Raw genomic sequence first — 22,647 nt, 5'->3', positions numbered from 1 at the left:
GCCAAGATGGTGAAACCTCGTCTGTACTAAAAATACAAAAATTAGCTGGGTGCGGTGGTGGGTGTCTGTAATCCCAACTACTCCAGAGGCTGAGGCAGGAGAATCGCTTGAACCCAGGAGGCGGAGGTTGCAGTGAGCCGAGATGGAGCCATTGCACTCTAGCCTGGGTGACAGAGCAAGACTCCGTCTCAGAAAAAAAAAAAAAAAAAGGAACATCCAGTTGTTTATCCAGTAGTATAAAGCAGAGACATACATGATGTTTGCTAGACTTGTTCTGGTAATTAGAGAAGTCCCCACTTTCTAAGGCAACCCAATTCCATAAATGCTTAATCCATAAAATGGATGCAGAAGATTGTACTTGCTCCAAGAGCTCACAGGTAAGACCTATAATGTCATAAAAAAGTCTCCACCATTCCGACAAGAAAACTCCAATAAACTCAAAATATAAAATTAAATTAATTTTATATTTAATTAAAAACTGTAAAAACTATGTTGTGATATATGTAGTCTTCAATTATACCAAGACTGGTAAAAATACCACACAACCAAACACATTAATACTGAGACAGGGTAGCACCTCTGTATTTTTAGATAAGATGCTATGCCCTCTCTCCAATAAAAGAAAAAGAAAAGAAAAAAACCACTGAAACAGGTTAATCTAGAAAACAGATTTCAGTATTTATATATTTTGGCTTCTAGGAAGGTATCCTCCCATTCTGGAAAACTCAGAAGCATTCTAGTTTACACATTAGTGTAACTTGATTTTGGTGAGTTTATATCAGTTTCTCACAGTTTAATTTTTTCAGGGTGAGTTAATAAATGTTGACTCTAGGCTAAGTGCAGTGGCTCATGCCTGTAATCCCAGCACTTTGGGAGGCCGAGGCGGGTGGATCACTTAGGGTCAGGAGTTTGAGACCAGCCTGGCCAACATGGAGGAACGCTGACTCTAATAAAAATACAAAAACTAGCCGGGTGCGGTGGCTCACATCTGTAATCCCAGCACTTTGGGAGGCCGAGGCGGGTGGATCACCTGAGGTTGGGAGTTTGAGACCAGACTGACCAACATGGAGAAACCCCGTTTCTACTAAAAATACAAAATTAGCTAGGTGTGGTGGCACATGCCTGTAATCCCAGCTACTCAGGGGGCTGAGGCAGGAGAATCATTTGAACCTGTGAGGTGGAGGTTGCAGTGAGCCGAGCTCATGCCATTGCACTCTAGCCTGGGCAACAAGAGCAAAAGTCAGTCTCAAAAAAAAAAAAAAAAAAAAAAAAACTAGCCAGACGTGGTGGCCAGGCATCTGTAATCCCAGCTACTTGGGGGGCTTAGGCAGGAGAATCACCTGAACCTGGGAGGTGGGGGTTGCCATGAGTCGAGATCGTGCCACTGCACTCCAGCCTGGGTGACAGAGTGAGACTCTGTCTCAGTAAATAAATAAATAAATAAATGTTGACTCTGTCCTGCCTTATACTTAAGCACATAGAACTTAACATTCTCAGGTCTTGTAATAAAGTCAGGCAGAAGGCCGGGCTTGGTGGCTTATGCCTGTAATCCCAGCACTTTGGGAGGCCGAGGTGGGCGGATCACCAGGTCAGGAGTTCGAGACTAGCCTTACCCACATGATGAAACCCCGTCTCTACTTAAAAATGCAAAATTAGCTGGGCGTGGTGGTGTGCGCCTGTAATCCCAGCTACTCAGTAGGAGGCTGAGGGAGGAGAATCCCTTGAACCTGGGAGGCAGAGGTTGCAGTGAGCCAAGATCGCGCCATTGCACTCCAGCCTGGGCAATAGAGTGAGACTTTGTCTCAAAAAACAAAAAAAAAGTCAGGCAGAATAGCAAGACTAATTCACGTAAGTCATATTACCAATATGATGAATGTTTTCCTTGATGACCTCACATTCAATTGGCCATCTTGGAGCCTGCAGTGGCCTTTTGGTAGACAAAATGGAAAAGAGCTCTTGGGGTTCTCGAAGACGTGGGTTTACTTCATCCAACTCATCATAAAGAAGCTGTCTGCTCCTAAGATGTGGTAAACTCAGCATATGTGAATCTGCCAAAGGGAACGAGAGTAAGTGAACATCTTCCTTTTCCTCCTTGGGAACTTTACTGCTCATCTGTAACAGTGAAACTATTTTAAGCGTTGTATTAAAATGTTAGCACAGATACATGATTCTCTGACATGTTTCTCCTTCAAGAAGATTTAGTCCAGAATAACAGGTTCAAAATTATAAAATGTTAAAATTCTGCACAGTCTATTAAATGTTTAAATATAAAGCTTTAGGGTAAATTAAAAACCTTTTTTTTAAAAAATTAAATTTAATGGTCCAAGACATTTCAACAGTGGGTTACAATGAATAAGAAGTTACTTAATGTGTTTTATTATTTTTGTTTAGCTAGTGGCAAGAGAGGAAATTTCAATATATCCATTAGCATTTTAGAAAAAATTACATAAAACTTTATTCTTTTTTTCTTCTTTTTTATCAACTATAGTGAAATAATCTATAAATAAAATTTCAGGGCCATAATATAACCATACAAAGGAAAGACAGACATAAAACAAAGAAGATGGAAAGAGGAAGGGGAGAGAAGGCGTGAGATGGGGCAGAAGAGAGGACGAGCTCTTGGAAAAGAAAGAATGAGAAAAAAAGGGAAGAAAAGAAAGGCTTTCAGGAAGATAAAAAAGAAAGGAGGGGCCAGGCGTGGTGGCTCAAGCCTGTAATCCCAGAACTTTGGGAGGCTGAGGTGGGCGGATCATCTGAGTTCAGGAGTTCGAGACCAGCCTGGCCAACGTGGTGAAATCCTGTCTCTACTAAAAACACAAAAATTAGCTGGGCCTGGTGGCACATGCCTGTAATCCCAGCTACTAGGAAGGCTGAGGCAGGAGAATCCTTGAATCTGGGAGGTGGAGGTTGCAGTGAGCTGAGGCTGCGCCACTGCATCCAGCCCGGGAAAGAGTGAAAGTCTGTGTCAAAAAAAAAAAAAAAAAAAAAAAAAAGAAAGAAAAAGAAGAAAGGGAATGAGGAAAAAAGAAAAAAATGGAAATGAAAGGGGGAACTAAAGGCTGAGGGTCCTTCAGTGCTCATCAGGCATGAATCCCATTCCTGTCTGGTAATTCTTAGGTCTGGTGGGAACAGCAGGTGATGAAGACATAGTCCAAAAAAGGAGCTTGAATTTTCTGGTCTGGAAGGACATGAAATACCTCTGTTGATGGCTTCTATCTGTCTGTGCACAGCTGAAGATAAACTGGTAGGCCCTAGAAAGAGGAAGAGGAGGCACCGTTTGTGTCAGGGATCGTTGTCTTCTTTTCTTCTGTCCGCTATCCCCATCCCTTCTCATTTCCTATGCCCACTTTGGACCCTTGCATTTCTATCTAAATCTTTCTCCCATACTTTAATGGGGGAAATAAAAGGAAATAAACATTTGAAAAGATAGTAAAGCTGCACAATGTCACTCATAACTAAAGAAATATAAAGCAGTTTGGGCGCGGTAGCTCACACATGTAATCCTAGCACTTTGGGAGGCCGAGGCGGGCGGATTACCTGAGGTTGAGAGTTCAAGACCAGCCTGGCCGGCTGGGCGGCTCATGCCTGTAATCCTAGCACTTTGGGAGGCTGAGGTGGGTGGATCACGAGGTCAGGAGATCGAGACCATCCTGGCTAACATGGTGAAATCCTGTCTCTACTAAAAACACAAAAGATTAGCTGGGCATGGTGGTGGGCGCCTGTAGTCCCAGCTACTCCAGAGGCTGAGGCAGGAGAATGCCGTGAACCCAGGAAGCGGAGCTTGCAGTGAGCCTAGATTGCGCCACTGCACTCCAGCCTGGGGCACAGAGCAAGACTCCGTCTCAAAAAATAAATAAATAAAAATAAAAATAAAAATAAATAAAAATAATAAATAATTGTTGAATATGCTAGGTGCCCTTATAAAGAATGGGGTAAAGAAGGAGAGGTGGCGTGTGCCTATAGTCCCACCTAGTCCGGAGGCTGCAGGGTAGGGGTTGGGTTGTGGTTACTTGAGCCCAGGAATTTGAGTCCAGCCTCAAAAGAATAAAGTGTTTTTTGTTTTGTTTTGTTTTTGGTGCTTATATGAAAAGGCTTTCTCTTTTGTTTTTTTAAGACAGGGTTGCTGGGCGTGGTGGCTCACACCTGTAATCCCAGCACTTTGGGAGGCCAAGGCAGGCGGATCACTTGAGGTCAGGAGTTCGAGACCAGCCTGGCCAATATGGTGAAACCCTGTCTCTACTAAAAAAAAAAAAAAAAAAAAAAAAATTAGCCAGGCATGGTGGCACGTGCCTGTAATCCTAGCTACTAGGGAGGCTGAGGCAGGAGAATTGCTTTAACCTGGAAGGTGGAGGTTGCAGTGAGCAGAGATCGTGCCTTTCTACTCCCTGCCAGGAGCTTTAGCACACAGAATATAGGAAACTTTTGGGCTGGTGTAAGCAAACATATAAGATACATACCTGAAAAGGGAAATACTACATCAAGGGTAAATTACTGTTTTAACTTTCCCAGCTGTGTTAGTCCATTTTCACACTGCTGAAAGAGACATACCCGAGACTGGGCAATTTACAAAAGAAAGAGGTTTAATGGACTTACACTTCCACGTGGCTGGGGAGGCCTCACAATCATGGCAGAAGGCAAGGAGGAGCAAGTCATGTCTTAAATAGATGGCACCAGGCCAAGAGAGAGCTTGTGCAGGGAAACTCCCCCTTATAGAACCATCTGATCTTGTGAGACTTATTCACTATCACAAGGACAGCACGGAAAAAACCTGCCCCCATGATTCAATTACCTCCCACCGGGTCCCTCCCACAACACGTGGGAATTTAAGATGAGATTTGGGTGGGGACACAGCCAAACCGTATCACCAGCTATCGCCAAATTGCCTTCCTAAAAGTCTACTTACTCACAGTGGCAACAGCAGTATAGGAAAGTGTGTTCCCCCATACCCTAACCTACACTACGTATAAGTTTCTTTAAAATTTTGCCCAAATCTCATAATTTAAAAAAATGGTAACTTGCTATTTTGATTTGCATTTTCAGTTAGTAGTGGAGCATCCTTTCATATGCTTATTGACTATGTTTTTCCATGAACTACTTGTTCATGTCTTTTACTCATTTTTCTATTTGGTCATCTTTTTTGTTTGTGTTTATTTAGAGAAAGGGTCTCTCTATGTTGCCCAGGCTGGACTCAAAATCCTGGGCAATTCTGGGTTCAAATGATCCTCCTGCCTCAGGCTCCCAAGTGGCTGAGACTACAGGCATTTGCCACCATGTTCAGCTTTAGTCATCTTTTTTTTTTTTTTTTTTTTTTGAGATGGAGTCTCGCTCTGTCACCCAGGCTGGAGTGCAGTCGTGCAATTTCCTCTCACTGCAACCTCTGCCTCCCAAGTTCAAGTGACTCTCCTGCCTCAGCCTCCTGAGCAGCTGGGATTACAGGTGGGCGCCATCACGCTGGGATAATTTTTCTATTTTTAGTAGAGACGGGGTTTCACCATATTGGCCAGGCTGGCTTCGAACTCCTGACCTCAGGTGATCCGCCTACCTTGGGCTCCCAACGTGCTGGGATTACAGGCATGAGCCACTGTGCCCAGCCTAATCATCTTTTATTAACACTTACTGATTTGAAAGAGCTGTTATATGTAAAGGAAATGAACCCTTTGGCATATTTGTTGCAATTTTTTTTTTTTTAGTTTGTCCTTGACTTTATCAATGGTATTTTTTCCAAAGAGAAGTTTAAATTTTTCCTTTAAAAATTATCAGCTGGGCACAGTGGCTCATGCCTGTAATCCCAGCACTTTGGGAGGCCAAGGCAGGCGGGTCACGAGGTCAAGAGATCAAGACCATCCTGGTCAACATGGTGAAACCCCGTCTCTACTAGAAATACAAAAATTAGCTGGGCATGGTGGCGTGTGCCTGTAGTCCCAGCTACTCGGGAGGCTGAGGCAGGAGAATCACTTGAAGCCAGGAGGCCGAGGTTGTAGTGAGCCGAGATGGAGCCACTGCACTCCAGCCTTTTCACAGAGCAAGACTCTGTCTCAAAAAAAAAAAAAAAAAAAAAAAATTATCAATATTGGCCGGGTGTGTTGGCTCGCACCTGTAATCCCAGCACTTTGGGAGGCTGAGGTGGGCCGATAACCTGAGGTTGGGAGTTTGAGACCAGCCTGGCTAACATGGCGTAACACCGTCTCTACTAAAAGTACAAAAATTAGCCGGGAGTGGTGGTGGGCGCCTGTAATCCCAGATACTCAGGAGGCTGAGGCAGGAGAATAGCTTGAACCCGGGAGGCAGAGGTTGCAGTGAGCTGAGATAGTGCTACTGTACTTCCAGCCTGGGCGACAAGAGTGAGACTCCGTCTCAAAACAAAACAAAACAATATTGTATTTTCAGATCTTGTGTCATTCAAAGGTTTTAAGTAAAAAAGGGACCTAATCAGATTTGCATATAAAAAACACTGCTATGTGGAAAATTGATTGGAGGGGGTGGGGCAGCACAGAACAAGAGGAGCCAGGAGACCAATTAGGAGGCTGAATGATGATAGCTTGGATGGGAGGTGGTGGGACTGTGAGGGTGGGGGTGTAAGGGTAGCGGTGGAGGTTGGGGATAAGCGGGGGGGTTGTAGAGAAAAGAGGGGTGGATCAATGTTTGGTTTGAGGGAGAAGTTCAACTGGATTCCTCCCCTTGGATTTTAGAAGAAACCTGTGTCTCTGCAAAAAATTATTTTTTTGTGTAAGCTAGCTAGAACTGTTTTCCACTGCTCCTATGCAAAGAGCCTTAGTAAGCATTATCTATCAAACTGTGAAAATCAATGTATTACTTTTTTTTTTTTTTGAGACAGGGTCTCCCTCTGTTGCCCAGGCTGGAATGCAGTGGCGCAATCTCAGCTCACTGCAACTTCCGCCTCCCAGGTTCACACAATTCTCCTGCCTCAGCCTCCCCAGTAGCTGGGACCACAGGCACCTGCCACCACGCCCAGCTAATTTATGTATGTTTTTGTAGAGACAGAGTTTTGCCATGTTGCCCAGGCTGGTCTCGAGCTCCTGAGCTCAAGTGATCTGCCTGCCTCAGCAATCCAAAGTGCTGGGATTACAGGCGTGAGCCACCATGCCAGGCGTATTACTCTTTTTTTTTTTTTTGAGACAGAATCTCACTTTGTCACCCAGGCGGGGTACAGTGGCCCAACCTCGGCTCATTGCAACCTCCGCCTCCTGGGTTCAAGTGATCCTCCCACCTCAGCCTCCCAAGTCCTGAGATTACAGGTGTGTGTCATCACACCTGGCTAATTTTTATATTTTTAGTAGAGCTGGGGTTTTGCCATGCTGGTCAGACTGGTCTCAAACTCCTAACCTCAAGTGATCCTCCCACCTCAGCCTCCCAAAGTGCTGGGATTACAGGTGTGATCACCATGCCCGGCTAGAAAATACGGTATTTTGATTTAAACCTGTAATCCAAAGTAGATTTAGAGAGAAGTTTTGAATGGTGTTAGAAACAGAGGCCAAGGCTGCTCCCTGGCCTCTCCCATGTTAGAGCAGGTTCTTCTGAATACTCAGAGGAGTTACTAGGCAATGAGGTTCTAGGGGTCACACATACTGATTGTTACTCACATAAAAGCTTCTCCTTTTGCAGGGTGTCTGGTATCAAATCATCTTTTTCCCCAAGAGAGCCATTCAACAGGTATTGAGGATTATTCTTCCGAACATGCTGATGCGTAGCAGAGTTTGGTAAACTGCCTCTCTGAGCTAAAAATAGGCAGTTTAATTAAAGTTGCTGGAAGGCTGACTCATCACTTCTAACATCTAGATCAATACCAAACCACTACTCCTTTTATCACCACCCACCACCACTGCCCTTTGCAATGAATACGCTGCATTTTTCAAAAAGCTTTCATATTCCAACTTATGTGGGTGAAGCATAATTATCCCCACCTTACAGCTGAGGAAATGGATGTAAAGAGGAGACTTGAGAAGCAGCCTGGTGTAGTGGAGTGAGAAAGGACTTGGCAGGCAGAAAGATTCTGAAGCTACAAGGGCTGTACTGGAACTCAGAAAATGATAGCCGAAGGCTGGGAGGGTTGCTTGAGCCTGGGATGTGGAGGCCACTGCCCTCCAGCCTGAGTGACAGAGCGAGATCCTGTCTCAAAAAAAAAAAAAAAAAGAAAAAAAAATTACGGCCCAAAGGTTTGGCACTTTGGCATACTGAACACTTTGAATTCAACATAGAAAAGGTTCCAACCCTCAAAAACATGCAATTTACCCATGTAACAAACCTGCACATGTACCCTCTCATCTATAATAAAAGTTGAAAAAATGAATTAAAAAAAAATAGAAAAGCCTTAGAAGATGCCTCAGAATCAAGGACTTTCTGACCTCTCCTGTCTCCCCACTACCCCAAGAGCAGGAAGGGACTCCTCTCTGGAATTCCTTCTAAGGAAACTTCTTTCCAAAAGAAAAGCAGTTGTTTTAAGACCCCTTCCCTAGGAATCTCATCAAATAACTAGTAAAGATGAACCACCAAAGAGGAGACTAAAAATTGTCGCGACGCCCAGATAGACTTTTCATCAATTCTGAGGGCAACTCAGAGATTACCTGGGCAACTATTTGCATAAGACAACCTTTCTTCAGTGAAGCTCCTCCCCTCACTTGCTTGCCAACCCTCCCCGGAGCTCAGAGGAACTTTGTCCCAGGACATGGTTTTTGGAGCTCATTCGTTTCTCCTGAATATCATTTACTACCTTTCACAATTGCCTACACACCTCCTCCCTGAATGTCTCTCTCCCTATAAGAGGGTATTGAAACTTCAACAACCTGGAGTGCTGTGGCGCAATCTCGGCTCACTGCAACCTCTGCCTCCCGGGTTCAAGCGTTTCTCCTGCCTCCGCCTTCTGAGTAGCTGGGATTACAGGCGTGCAACACCATGCCCAGCTAATTTTTTGTATTTTTAGTAGAGGTAGGGTTTTGCCATGTTGGCCAGGCTGGTCTTGAACTCCTGACCTCAGGTGATCTGCCCACCTTGGCCTCCCAAAGTGCTGGGATTACAGGCGTGAGCCACCACGCCCGGCCTGAAGTTCTTGACTTTGTATGGAAAGTAAAAAATTCTATAATGACCAGCCTGAGGAACACAGTAAGACCATGTCTCTACAAAAAAATTTTTAAATTAGCTGGGTGTACTGGCATGTGCTTGTGTTCCCTTCTAGTTGGGAGGTAGGAGGATCGCTTAAGTCTGGGAAGTCAAGGCTGCAATGAGCTGTGATTGCAACATTGCACTCCGGCCAAGGCAAGAAACAGACCATCTAAAAAATAAATAAATAAATAAATAAATATCATAATAGTTTTGCTGTCATACTTCATATTGCAAAAGTAATGGCCACAGTGCATAAGTACTTAGTTATGGTGGAAAATGCATTAAATTTGTGGGTGGAAGATAGAAGTCTGTTCTGAATGACAGTGATTTGGATTTAGTACTAATCAGTGGTTTCAGGCCATCCAGGGGTCTTGGAACCTCCCCCCTGTAGATAAGGGTGGACTAATGTAGTTAATAAAAAAGTTTAACAACATTCTTTGATAGAAATAAAATTAATACTAATACAATGAATATTACTCCATTTTATTTCAATATACCAGTAACAAAGTTAGGAAATTAAATTTTAAGAAGATCAACATTTATAATAGCATAAAAATATGAAGTATTATTAAAAACTATAAATCTTTATTGGGAGACATTAAAGACCTAAGTAAATGGAGATATATATTATAGTCATAGATTGGAGAACCCAGTGTTGAAAAATTGCCAGTTCTTGTGAAATTTGATCTACAAATTTAATGCAATTCCTATAATCTTTTAAAATGTCATAAGCAGGCTGGGGACAGTGGCTCACGCCTGTAATCCCAGCACTTTGGGAGGCCAAGGTGGGTGGATCACCTTAGGTCAGGAGTTCGAGAACAGCCTGGCCAACATGAGGAAACCCTGTGTCTACTAAAAATACCAAAATGAGGCCGAGCGCGGTGGCTCATGCCTGTAATCTTGGCATTTTGGGAGGCCGAGGCGGGTGGATCACCTGAGGTCAGTTTGAGACCAGCCTGGCCAACATGGTGAAACTGTTTCTACTAAAAATACAAAATTAGCCAAGCATGGTGGTGCACGCCTGTAATCCCAGCTACTTCGGTACTTGGGAGGCTGAGGCAGGAAAATCACTTGACCCCGGGAAGTGGAAGTTGCAGCAAGCCTAGATTGCACCACTGCACTCCAGCCTGGGCAACAAGAGCGTAACTCCATCTCAAAAATAAAAAAAACGCAGGGTGCGGTAGCTCACGTCTGTAATCCCACCACTTTGGGAGGCCTAGGCAGGTGGATCACCTGAGGTCAGGAGTTCAAGACCAGCCTGGCCAACATGTTGAAACCCCGTCTCTACTACAAATACACAAAAAAATTAGCTGGGAGTGGTGGTGGGCGCCTGTAATCCCAGCTACTTGGGAGGCTGAGGCAGGAGAATCTCTTGAACCCAGGAGGTGGAGGTTGCAGTGAGCTGAGATTGCGCCATTGCACTCCAGCCTGGGTGAAAAGAGTGAGACTCCATCTCAAAAAAAAAAAAAAAGAAACAAAAATTACCCGGGCGTGGTGGCTCGTGCCTGTAATCCCAGCTACTCAGGAGGCTGAGGCAGGAGAATCTCTTGAACCTGGAAGGCAGAGGTTGCAGTGAGCAGAGATCGTGCCACTGCACTCCAGCCTGGGCGACAGGGTGAGACTTCATCTCAAAATAAATAAAAAATAAAATAAAATAAAATAAAATGTCATAAGCCAATTGTAAAATTTATTTTTTTTAATTTTTATTTGTTTATTTTTTTTGAGACGGAGTCTCGCTCTGTCGCCCAGGCTGGAGTGCAGTGGCTTGATCTCGGCTCACTGCAAGCTCCGCCTCCCAGGTTCACGCCATTCTCCTGCCTCAGCCTTCCGAGTGGCCGGGACTACGGGCACCCACCACCACGCCCGGCTAATTTTTTTGTATTTTTAGTAGAGACGGGTTTTCACCATGTTAGCCAGGATGGTCTCGATCTCCTTACCTCGTGCTCCGCCCATCTCGCCCTCCCAAAGTGCAGGGATTACAGGTGTGAGCCACCGTGCCAGGCCGCCAATTGTAAAATTTATATAGTAAGGCAAAGACTCAAGAATAGCCGTGACACTTCTGAAGAACAAGGTGGGAAGACATGTCTTTCCAGATAAAGACTACTTTAATGCCATATAGTAATTAAGAGACAGTGATATTGGTAAAGGATAGACAAACAGACCAATGGAATAGAGAGCCCAGAAACAGACCTTTGTATTAAGTGATGCTGTCTACTTGACAGAGGTGACCCGCAGATCAATGGGGAAAGGAAGTACTTTTCACTAATGGTAGAGGAAAAAGTATTTATTTGTCAATGCAAATTATTTATTAGTCTACCCAAGTGCAACCCTCCCAGCTAACGAAGCAATTTCCCTCTTGAGTCCAGGAAAGGTGATACTAGATAAGAATATGGTATTACCTTTAAAGTAGCCATAATATTGGAGGTGACGGTACATAAAGTCTTCATAAGGATCAGGAATAGTCTGTGAAAGGAAAGGCCACTTCAGTCAAGATAATGTTTTCAAACCATAATAGAGTCAACAAAAAGTACAGGAGCGTTGTTGCATAGGACTAGACTAAAACAAGCGAGCTGCATTCCATGCGAATTATTCTATCGCGGGGATCAAGATCTCCAGCTGAGAAAAGATGCCACCAGAACATCCCTTCTCATCTAGTAGCAGATTTCTGTGGAGTTCCCGAAGAAATGGAGTTCCCCGAAGAAATTTCTGTGGTTTTCCGTGTTGTGTACCGACCTGCTTTAGGTGCGTTTCCAAGGCTGGGAACATGTTACTTCTGGATGGTAGGCTGAAAACTAGTCAGTGACATCAGCATCCAGTCGCAAAACCTGCCCAATTTCCAAATAGGCAGCTGATTACACACGAGAAGCTACAAAGCCAGAAGACGACAAGTGAAAAAACTGCCAATACCTCGCCGGGCGCACCCCAGCTCCCTCTTGACTTCAGAAAACCCTGCCAACCCAGCTTCTCCTCAGCTAAACAAGGTGGTCACGCCGAGGCCAGAGGTGCACCTGAGACAGGGAAGGCGGCGTATCTTCCCGCCTCTTCTTCCCAAGGTGCTAGCCCCATGCTTCCCTTTCCCTGAGAAGGGAGATGCTCGCCACAGGAAAGTGAAAGAAATGGGGAATGGGAGCACGCGACGAAGTCGTCTCGGTAGGTGCCGATGGAAAAAGGTCAGGGGGTTGGGAGAGTGGGCCCTGAAGATTGAATTTAGGGTTCAGAGGAACCTGGTCTGGGGCAGGTGGTGACGGGGTTTCCTAAGGGTAGGAGGGAGGAAGGAGGGCAGAAACTTCCCAGAAGAGCAGAGCGATGGGTGCGACCGCCTTTGCGCCCCGGCCCGTCCCAAGCAGCACGGATGGGTGCGGCAGAAAAGCTCCAGCGAGGCAGGCGGCTACCGCACTTAGGTACAGAGGCCAAGCAGTGTGCGGGCAAGGGGACAAACTCGCTGCACCCGCCCGACACCGCCTTCTGTGAGGGCCCGGGTAGCCTAGCAACCGAGAGCAGGAAGCGGAGAAAGGGCGGGGCGGTCGGGCGCTTCCGGGGAGCTAGCTAGGCCCCGCCCCCAAGGAGGGAGCGGGGATCCCGGGAAGGTATGCAATATGTATGGCGGGCAGCGGCTTTCTTCCCCTCATACATCACAGCCCCAATCTGGGAATCGAAACCGCATTGATGAGTAAGATGCCAGTAGCCTTCAACATACTTCCAAGCTCGTTTGCTGTTGGCTTTAGATAATTGTTATGCATACTTTGCTCTAAGAGAGCTGCTGCTTCTCTCCTTTTCACCTTAACATTCTCTCCACTGCACAGCTAGAAAGGAAAAATTACCTTCTACACTGAAAATCTTAAGAAACAAAGCTAGCAAATTCAAATCACACCTTTTGATTAGGCTTAAAAAATCAATTATATGCATAGAAATATACTCCAGGCCGGGCGCGGTGGCTCTTGCCTGTAATCCCAGAGCTTTAGGAGGTCGGGAGTTGGAAACTAGCCTGACCAACATGGAAAAACCCCATCTCTACTAAAAATACAAAATTAGCCAGGTGTGGTGGCGCATGCCTGTAATCCCAGCTACTCGGGAGGTTGAACCTGGGAGGCGGAGGTTGCGGTGAGCCGAGATTGTGCCATTGCACTCCAGCCTGGGCAACAAGAGCGAAATTGTGTCTCCAAAAAAAAAAAAAAAAAAAAAAAAAAAAAACCCAACAACAACAACAAAAATACTACAATAAAATTCAAACATGTGTCTTTGGTTAACTATATATGAACATAACCGTATCTGTTTTATCAGTGGGGGAAAAAAGCTATAAAGCACCTTTTTTCTGAAATGTTAACCATATTACATCACTGCCAGGAATCAAGTAGGTCAAATGTTATCTAATATGGCTATTAACCAATCTAGATATTATAGATAATATTAGACCCCAAAACTTTGATCACACAGCACCATCTGGGACTAGAAGCCTGTTTGTCTAAACTGGCCTCACCACTCCCCATTCAAGATCTGCTGCTCTTTTTCTTGAAAGCTGTTCTTAAATGTTTGCACCTTGCATTGTATATGCTTAGAAAAAAAAAACAAGTCCTGGTTACATAATCAGAATAACAGGCGTTGACAAGCAAAAGGATAACCCATCAGGATTATAAAAAAAGCTTTATTAGTGCATATATACAAATTTACAAGGTCAGAAACTGGAGAAATACAAAGAGCTTTAAAACACAATTTGCCGTTTCCTCAGTTTAAAGTGACTTTTACCTGATTGTGATACAACAGGAAGTACAGAACAGTAAACTGCGTTTTAAATACTGGAATTTTATGGAGAATACATTCACATAAAGAAAGGAGGTGAATTTTGTTTTGAAACAGGGTTAAGACAATGGAGACATTAATACATAGAGTGTCTCGTTGCATTTACTGCCACATACTTGAGGGGAAATTCTCAAAATCAAGGATATGAACACCTGCTGCTGCCTGTATGCCACCTAGTGTACGAAATGACCGAGCTACCAGTTCTAGAACTTATGAGAACTACTCTAAAGAGTGTGGCCATCTATCAGCATGAGGTAAACCACTTAGACCTCAGCACTTCAGGGGTAGCCGACTAGAGAAGAGAGGCCAGAAAAAGCTTCAGACAATTCCAGTCAAGCAAGGTAGAATGCAGAGCTGCCTTCTGAATTGCACTTGTTCTGGAGGAGAAGATAATTCTTCACTTTTGTCAGGGAGTCCTCTACAGAAGTGTTATACTCATGAGCCACATGTTCTTCAAGACTGATGAGGTTAATATTCCTAACATGCTAAGTTTGCCAGTTTGAGATTAAAGGCAGCATGGTCAAAGCAATTCCAATCTCCTCATCCCTTTGCAAAACAGAAAAATTACATTTCACAAAAGTGAAAACTTTGTATGCATACACTCTTGCCCAGGAAATTTATAAGATCTCCCCCATAACATTTATAGTTTATTTGACAATAAAACTGGTTAAGACTTTGAACTGAACACAAAACAAATAATAATACAAAAAAAGTTTTAAAAACTTAAAAACTATGTGTTTGGAGCCATTTTCCTTCTCTTTAGCCTTGCTCTCCAATCCTCAGGAAGGGCTTCAAAATTAGCATTTCTCTCTGCCATGCCACTGTGAAAACAACATACAGATTATTTTAGTGGAAAGAAAAATTAACAAAAGTATTCATTTCCCAGCAAATAAAAATCTAACTGAAATTAAAAACCTGATCACGTCTATGTTTATGAAAATCTTTTGTTTCTCAGCCAAATATCAGTATATTCTTCATCAAACTTCTTCATTCTGATAGGTCAACCAAACACTCCCCCAGTTTTACGTATATGTCTAAGTGCATATTTATTTATTTATTATTGATTGACTGAGACAGAATTTTGCTCTTGTTGCCCAGGCTGGAGTGCAATGGTGCGATCTCGGCTCACCGCAACCTCTGCCTCCCAGGTTCAAGCGATTCTCCTGCCTCAGCCTCCCCTCAGAGTAGCTGGGATTACAGGCATGCGCAACCATGCCTGGCTAATTTTTTTTTTTTTTTTTTTAGTAGAGACAGGGTTTCTCCATGTTGGTCAGGCTGGTCTTGAACTCCCAACCACAGGTGATCTGACTGCCTTGGCCTCCCAAAGTGCTGGGATTACAGGCGTGAGCCACCGTGGTGCTGGGATTACAGGCGTGAGCCACCGTGCCCGGCCCAACATGTGCTTTCATCATAAAAAATATTTCTGACCTGAGTGTGGTGGCTCACACTTGTATTCCCAACACTCTGGGAGGCTGAGGTGCAATTACTTGAAGCCAGTTCTCCCTATCCTTTTATTCTAGAGTTAAGCAAGGTAGTGAAGGATTTTCTTACCTAGAAGAGGTTCATTTAGTTCCTAGTGTGGTATGCTCTCTCATTAACTTCTATTCTAGAATAAGTGCAATTGAGAAGGTAGCTCTGTATTCTACCTTGCTTGACTAAAATGTAGGGACGGGGAAAAACTTTATTCTAATTCTGTAAATTATTTGTAAAATAAGTTAATATGTTATGTGTGTATGTGTGTGTGTGTGTGTATTTGTGTATAAAAGGGTCCACTGGATCTAGATAGTAAATGATGTACTGAGAGTTAAGACAGGCCTTTGCCTAAGACCAACAATCAACTGGACAAAGTATTACAACTCTGTTGTTTCTGATTTTGAAAAAAGGCTAGACCATAATTTCTATAAGGAATTAAACATGTTTATAAATTAGAAACTTTTAGATAAATTTAAAACCTGTGATTTTAAGAATATGTCTATTCTAATGCATCTATAACAACCACAACCTACTCAATCTCATAGTAGGTCTCAACCTACGCCAAAACCCCATCTCATCTGTGTTTCCTTTTCTTTTACCTAACCAGCTGCTGCTGTTTCCACTCTTCAATTCGCTTCTGTGCAGTTGATTCCCGATCCTCTTCACTGGAACTAGAATTGTCCTCTTCATCTAACTCACGCTGGATACTCTGCCACTTTTTTACCAAAGATGGCATTTTGGTCTTACTCTTCTTTGCCTGTAACAAAGGTTAAAGGTCAAAAGGAATAGAAAACATAAAATAAGGATAAGAGTCCTCTACAATGGAGGTCAGGATCCTTTTCCCAGTTCTAAAGAATATGCACACTTTAAAAAAGAAAGTAAATACCATTCTAAGTTCTTGCCATAAATTTCTTACCAACTATAAACGAAAAGGCTTGGTTAAAAATCTATAAAGCAGGCTGGGCACGGTGGCTCAAGCCTGTAATCCCAGCACTTTGGGAGGCCGAGGCGGGCGGATTAAGAGGTCAGGAGATCGAGACCATCCTGGCTAACACGGTGAAACCCTGTCTCTACTAAAAATGCAAAAAATTAGCCAGGCGTGGTGGCGGGTGCCTGTAGTCCCAGCTACTCGGAAGGTTGAGATAGGAGAATGGCATGAACCCGGGAGGCGGATCTTGCAGTGAGCCGAGATCACCACTGCACTCCAGCCTGGGCTACGGAGGGAGACTCCATCTCAAAAAAAAAAAAAAAAAAAAAAAAATCTATAAAGCTTTGTAAATGCGGTATTTTATAAAATCAGGTCATATAAACTTCCTTTAACCTCCCTATCCTATGCAATTCAAAATATTGCCTTTATCGCGTCTCAGAATTACAGTGTTCCCGTTTTCAAATTTTAAATAGATGCAGTGTTCCTCCCAAGTGATTAAAAAAAAAAAAAAAAAAAAAAAAAGCTAAAAAATAAAGCTGTAAAGATCAACAAAGCAAACTGCCATATTAGCCGGGGGTGGTGGCGGTGGGCGACTGTAGTCCCAGCTACTTGGGAGGCTGAGGCAGGAGAATCGCTTGAACCCGGGAGTCAGAGTTTGCAGTGAGCCAAGATTGCACTATTGCATTGCAGCCTGGGCGACACAGCGAGACTCTATCTCAAATAAATAAATAGCCATAATTAAATATGAAAAAAAGCAAACAGATTTTTAAAAATATTGGCCGGGCATGGTGGCTCATGCCTGTAATCACTTTGGGAGGCCAAGGCGGGCGGATCACAAGGTCAGGAGATCGAGACCATCCTAGCTAACACGGTGAAACCCCATCTCTACTAAAAATACAAAACATTAGCCAGGCGTGGTGGTGGGTGCCTGTAGTCCCAGCTACTCTGCACTTCAGCCTGGGCGACAGAGCAAGACTCCGTTTCAAAAAATAAATAAATAAATAAAATAAAATAAAATAAAACATCAATGAGGCCAGGCATGGTGGGTCACACCTGTAATCTCAGCACTTTGGGAGGCCAAAGTGGGTGGATCACTTGAGGCCAGGAGTTTGAGACCAGCCTGGCCAACATGACAAAAACCCATCTCTACTAAAAATATAAAAAATACAAAAATTAGCTTGGCATGGTGGTGCACATGCCTGTAGTCCCAGCTACTCAGGAGACTGAAGCATGAGAAGTGCTTGAACTGGGAGGCAGAGGTTGCAGTGAGCTGAGAGCATGCCACTGCACACCAGCCTGGGTGACAGAGACTCTGTCTCCCTTCCCCCCGCCAAAATAAATCAATGATACAGTTAGTTCTAAGAGAAGGTATAATGGTATAATATTTTATTTTTCTTTTTGCTTACCTTCATTGTCTAAATTGTCTATAATAAACATATAGTTTTTTTGCCCCTTTTTTTGAGACTCCGTTTCAAAAGGTGGTATTTGTAAATGTGGTATTTTATAAAATCAGGTCATATAAATTTCCTTTAACCTCCCTACCCTATACAATTCAAAATATTGCCTTTATCTCACCTCCTCAGAATTACAGCGTTCCCATTTTCAAATTTTAAATAGATGCGGCGTTCCTATCAAATGATTTAAAAAAAAAAAAAAAAGCTAAACAATAAAGCTGGAAAGACCAACAAAGCAAACTGCCATATTAGCTGGGGGTGGTGGCGGGTGTCTCCGACTCAAAAAAAAGGGGAAAAAAAAAATTTATCAGATGTATTTTTCCCTTATCTACTCCCAAGCCACCCCCTGCCAGAAGAAAGGTTCTACAAAAGCAGAGGGTTTTTTTTTTTGGTCTGTTTGATTTACTACTAAATCCTAAGCCCCTAGGCAGAGTATCTGACAAATATATTAGGTATTGATAAAACCAATTTTTAATCCCTGTTTTTTTTTTTTTTAAGACAAAGTTTCACTCTTGTCACCCAGGCTGGAATGCAGTGGTGTGATCTCAGTTCACTGCAACCTCAGCCTCCCAGGTTCAAGCGACGCTCCCGCCTCAGCCTCTTTAATAGCTTATCCCTGTTTTTTAAGAGAAGCAGTTGTATGTTTGAAGACCTGTCTGGGTGATGCTGGTTCAACAAGTAGGAGTTGACATGACTGACTACTGTACTCATGTGAGGACTAGGTATGGGGGCCCAAGCTGATTCTCCTCCCAGTACTTGAGACAAACAGATTTCTTAAATAAGGTCCCCGCACTGAGAAAGTAAGCTGGACATTTCAATTTCTTTTCTTCTTTTTTTTTTGAGATGGAGTCTTGCTCTGTCACCCAGGCTGGAGTGCAGTGCTGTGATCCTGGCTCACTGCAACCTCTGCCTCCTGGGTTCAAGCGATTCTCCTGCCTCAGCCTCCCAAGTAGCAGGGATTACAGGTGCGTGCCACCAGGCCCGGCTAATTTTTGTATTTTTAGTAGAGATGGGGGGGTTTCACCATGTTGGGCAGGCTGGTCTCGAACTCCTGACCTCAAGTGATCTGCCTGCCTCGGCCTCCCAAAGTGCTGGGATTACAGGCATGAGCTACAGTGCCCAGCCTGAAAATGGTTAATTTTATGTTATGTGAATATAACCTCAATAAAATTTTTAAAAATAAAATTTTAAAAAGGGAAATTTATTATACCTTGTCTTTCTTTCCTTTTTTTGTCTTTTCAGGTGGTGGCATTTTGGGAGCTGGTGGTGGTGGTGGAGGAGGAGGAGGAGGTGGTGGTGGTGGTTCTATAATGGCAGTGGTAGGCACAGCACCTCGGGCCTGAACTGGCTGCAATGAGGGAGCAGTCACTCCAATTGGGACAGAACATTCTGCATAACTCATAATTGCAGGTGCTGCCGCTAGTCCAAGGTAATTTGACTGCAGGCTCATTCCTCTGGCCTGATGACCCATTCCTGCTGCTGGATGGCTAACTGGTATTGTCTGATGTCCAACTCCTGTTGCCTGGTTTCCAATCCCTGCTGCCTGGTGACCTAACACAGAAAACATAAAATGATACTATAAAAAGGACCTCATGACAAGAACAGATGCAATGAAAAGAGAAGTGGGGATTAGATCACATAAAAAATGATTCCAATATATCCTTTTCTAAAAAACATAGCCATATTTGCTAGTAGCAAAATATATTAATTTTGAATACCTTGGCATTAAACTACCTAAACATCAAAATCACCAATGTACACAAATATACGAAAGACAATCTGGAAGGATATGTGCTGAACGTTTTTTGTGTTTTTGAGACAGAGTTTTGCTCTGTCACCCAGACTGGATGAAGTATAGCAGTGTGATCACAGCTCACTGCAGCCTCAACCTCCAGGGCTCAAGTGATCCTCCCACCTCAGTCTCCTGAGTAGCCGGGACTACAGGTGCAGACTACCATGCCTGGCTATGTTTTGTCTTTTTTGTAGACAGGCTTTTGCCATGTTGCCCAGGCTGGTCTCCAACTCCTGAGCTCAATCAATCTGTTTGCCTCAGCCTCCCGAAGTGCTGGGATTATAGGCGTGAGCCACTGTGCACGGTCAGCTAAACTGTTAAAAGTTTTTTTTTTTTTTTTTGTTTTTGAGTAAAATAAATGCATACTGACAGTCTTTGCAATCAAGAGCCTTTAACATTTCTTTAGTTTTTATGGCATCTAATGCTGAGAAGAAAAGAAACAATACATTGAGGAAAAACCACGCTCTATTCACAATTACCTGTAGCTATAGCTGACTGGCTATAGAGAACTGGAGAACTGCCAATGGTAGCTGACCTCTGAACCACTGCAGTACTAATTTCTGTAGCTTTTCTCTTTATTCCTTTAGTGGAAGAAGAACTAGAGATGGTGGAATCAACTGAACTCTGAAACACAAACATTTGTAATCAGTGGCTGAAGGCCATGGTTAAACATGGCCCGCTCCCACCTCCTTTTCTGAGACAGGCTCTCATTCTGTTGCACAAGCTGCAGTGGTGAGATCATGACTCATTGCAGCCTCCTGGGCTTAAGCAATCCTCCTGCTTCGACCTCCCAAAGGGCTAGGATATAGGTGTGAGCCACCGTGCCCGGCCTTTAAACATATGCTTCTAAAATAAAACATGGTGTCAATCATGTTCCAGTCCTCAAAATCACTCAGAATGCCAAAGGGAATTACTTACCTGGCTAGTTACAACTGTGGTTTGTGCTGAAGGTTTCAAAGGGGTATCTTCCTCTGTTCCTGGGGCAGGGGGCTCCTCACTTCCCTCATCCTCCATCTCTACCTCCTGGATCTCACCATCTTCCGCAGGAGGAGGTGGTGGAGGAGGGGGTGGAGGTGATTCTGGAGGTGGAGGTGGGGGTGGTGGCATTTCCAAGGGTAATGGAGGTTGAAGCACAGGAACATTTGACTGAAGGAGGGTCCAGAATGGAGTAAGTGGCATGAGTGATGAAGAAGAAACTTGACCAGAAAAGGATTCTTTACAAAGAGAACCTATGAAAACAGGTAAGAGTCAGGGAAAAAGCAACAAAAAAACTCCCTGGCTTATATTCATAGAAATGTTCAACTGGTCAGTAAGATAAACATTTATAGGAACCTAGCACAGTGTACAAAACAATACAGAATGTGGTGTCAAACAGCAGGGAGTGGCTCCTTCCTTGAAAAAAATTTGGCCCACAGGCATCTATTCTATACTGATATCGCTAAAATATTCAACAACTCAGTTCAGAAATGACTTCCATGGCAAGATAAATTTATGAACTTCATAGCACCTTCCCCATCTGTATTATACTTGTCCTTTGGGTCCATATTTATGGATGAGTAGAAGAATATTAGATCAACTCAATGAGAAATGCAGTCATCTGAATCTGTAGTTTGAAGTTTTTGATTTCAAACACTCACAAGCTTCAACATACACAAATAAAAGGTAATAGTCTGGAGTCTATTTCAAAAGTGAAGGAGTGAGTGAATAATGTGCACCTGCAATAATTATTCCACATACTTTATTTTTTAGTGAGCTAGACAAAGCAAGTAAAGACAACCCAGAGTATTCATTAAAAATACTCAGGAAAGTTCTACCCATTGTGTTTAATTTGGGTTACTAAATTTAAAAAATCCATTTGCAAGGTGCTACTGTCAACTATATCATTCCTTCACACCCTTGCATACATTACATTCATTTGTGAAATCACAGAGACACAAGTTAGGGACGGCAATTTTTACTTTTGCGATAAAAGAGAAATTTAGGAAGATAAATCTTCAAAGTATGTAACTCAGATTTTTTAAAACTGCAGAGGTTTTGAAATTGCTGTTGCTGAAGTCTACATTACGAAATTGCAGCTGAAAAGTTGCAGGATCAGCTTTCCTCAAATTTTGTAAAAGCCATCATTGATTACTGTCTTTTCTCTGCTGGGAAAACCTTTAAAGATTAGAGAAAATAGGATATACTTACTTGTAGCCTTCCCCAGCCCTCTTTATCGTCAATAGGGAAGTTTCACAATATATGGGACTATTAGATATATATCCCAGGAATGTTGAAGGGGATTTTCTCCCTAAAATCATAGAATTTAGGAGTAGAAGAGACATGAGAAATCATCTATTTCAACCTCCTCAGTTAAAGGTAATGAAACCCAGGCAGGAACTAACTTGCCCAAGATCATATCAATGTTAGTGGCCAGACCAGAGCTAGAACTCAAGTCTGATTCCTCATCTGATACTTCCTGTTTTACTAAGATGTCCTGGTGAAATACCAGGAATCCAAGAGCTTTAGACATCTCAGTCAAAAAAAATATCACTTCACCTGGAGTAGATACCCAGAAGAAGTCACCTGTTAAATTTCATGGTCAAAAGTGGTAGATTAAATAAGGCTCAATTATGAAAGACTCTAGGGCAAGAAGGCCATTTACACTGCTTTGCTCAAAATAGACACTGGCACTCAACAAAGTAAAACAAACAAAGCAACCATGAGCCATTTGGGTCTTGCTCTGTTGCCCAGGCTGGAGTGTAGGCGGTGCGATCATAGCTCATTCTAACCTCAAACACTTGGCTCAAGCGATCTTTTACCTCAGCCTCCCGAATTGCTAGGACTACAGGTGTGCATCATCACACCTGCTAATTTTTTATTTTTATTTTTTTTAAAGACACAGTCTCACTATGTTGCCCAAGCTGGTCACGAATAGAGTAGTTTTACTTTTTATGGAACAGACAGACAACACATTGTGTAAAAGACTTTAACAACATCATTCCCACTGTCTCCTTAATTATTTTAAGACAGCTGCTTACTGCCACTTTTGGAAAAGGACATTGAAAGAAATTCACCAGGAACATAAATGCAGGTTTCTGGCTAAATGA

At 43.2% G+C, this 22,647-nt stretch overlaps 2 protein-coding genes across 12 annotated transcripts in view; both read right to left on the bottom strand.

Annotated features, from left to right (window-relative positions):
* The window catches only part of AGBL2 (AGBL carboxypeptidase 2), a 61,200-nt gene extending 48,020 nt beyond the window's left edge, over positions 1 to 13,180 (bottom strand). For 3 of the 8 annotated variants that reach the window (XM_054525747.2, XM_054525746.2, XM_054525749.2), the window contains exons 1-5: positions 11,851 to 13,173; positions 11,517 to 11,580; positions 7,602 to 7,736; positions 3,198 to 3,251; positions 1,863 to 2,048 (exon numbers count right to left, since the gene is read on the bottom strand). In XM_054525747.2, coding sequence (XP_054381722.1) covers positions 1,863 to 2,048; positions 3,198 to 3,251; positions 7,602 to 7,736; positions 11,517 to 11,580; positions 11,851 to 11,883 — 472 coding nt within the window. In that variant the 5' untranslated portion in view covers positions 11,884 to 13,173. Of the gene's footprint in view, positions 1 to 1,862; positions 2,049 to 3,197; positions 3,252 to 7,601; positions 7,737 to 11,307; positions 11,380 to 11,516; positions 11,581 to 11,850 lie in introns of all 8 variants that reach the window. The other 5 variants (XM_054525745.2, XM_054525744.2, XM_054525751.2 and 2 more) reach the window with 5 other exon arrangements.
* A 559-nt stretch (positions 13,181 to 13,739) lies between these two features.
* FNBP4 (formin binding protein 4) overlaps positions 13,740 to 22,647 on the bottom strand; it is a 49,932-nt gene continuing 41,024 nt past the window's right edge. For 3 of the 4 annotated variants that reach the window (XM_024255129.3, XM_024255131.2, XM_054525742.2), the window contains exons 13-17: positions 20,480 to 20,790; positions 20,041 to 20,185; positions 18,980 to 19,320; positions 15,987 to 16,144; positions 13,740 to 14,735 (exon numbers count right to left, since the gene is read on the bottom strand). In XM_024255129.3, coding sequence (XP_024110897.1) covers positions 14,645 to 14,735; positions 15,987 to 16,144; positions 18,980 to 19,320; positions 20,041 to 20,185; positions 20,480 to 20,790 — 1,046 coding nt within the window. In that variant the 3' untranslated portion in view covers positions 13,740 to 14,644. Of the gene's footprint in view, positions 14,736 to 15,986; positions 16,145 to 18,979; positions 19,321 to 20,040; positions 20,186 to 20,479; positions 20,791 to 22,647 lie in introns of those variants that run through there. The other variant, XM_054525743.2, reaches the window with a different exon arrangement.

This window comes from Pongo abelii, chromosome 9 (assembly GCF_028885655.2).
Source record: "Pongo abelii isolate AG06213 chromosome 9, NHGRI_mPonAbe1-v2.0_pri, whole genome shotgun sequence".
NCBI classification, from domain to species: domain Eukaryota; kingdom Metazoa; phylum Chordata; class Mammalia; order Primates; family Hominidae; genus Pongo; species Pongo abelii.
Note: the sequence above shows the minus strand (reverse complement) of the source record. Positions and strands in the feature narration are given on the sequence as shown.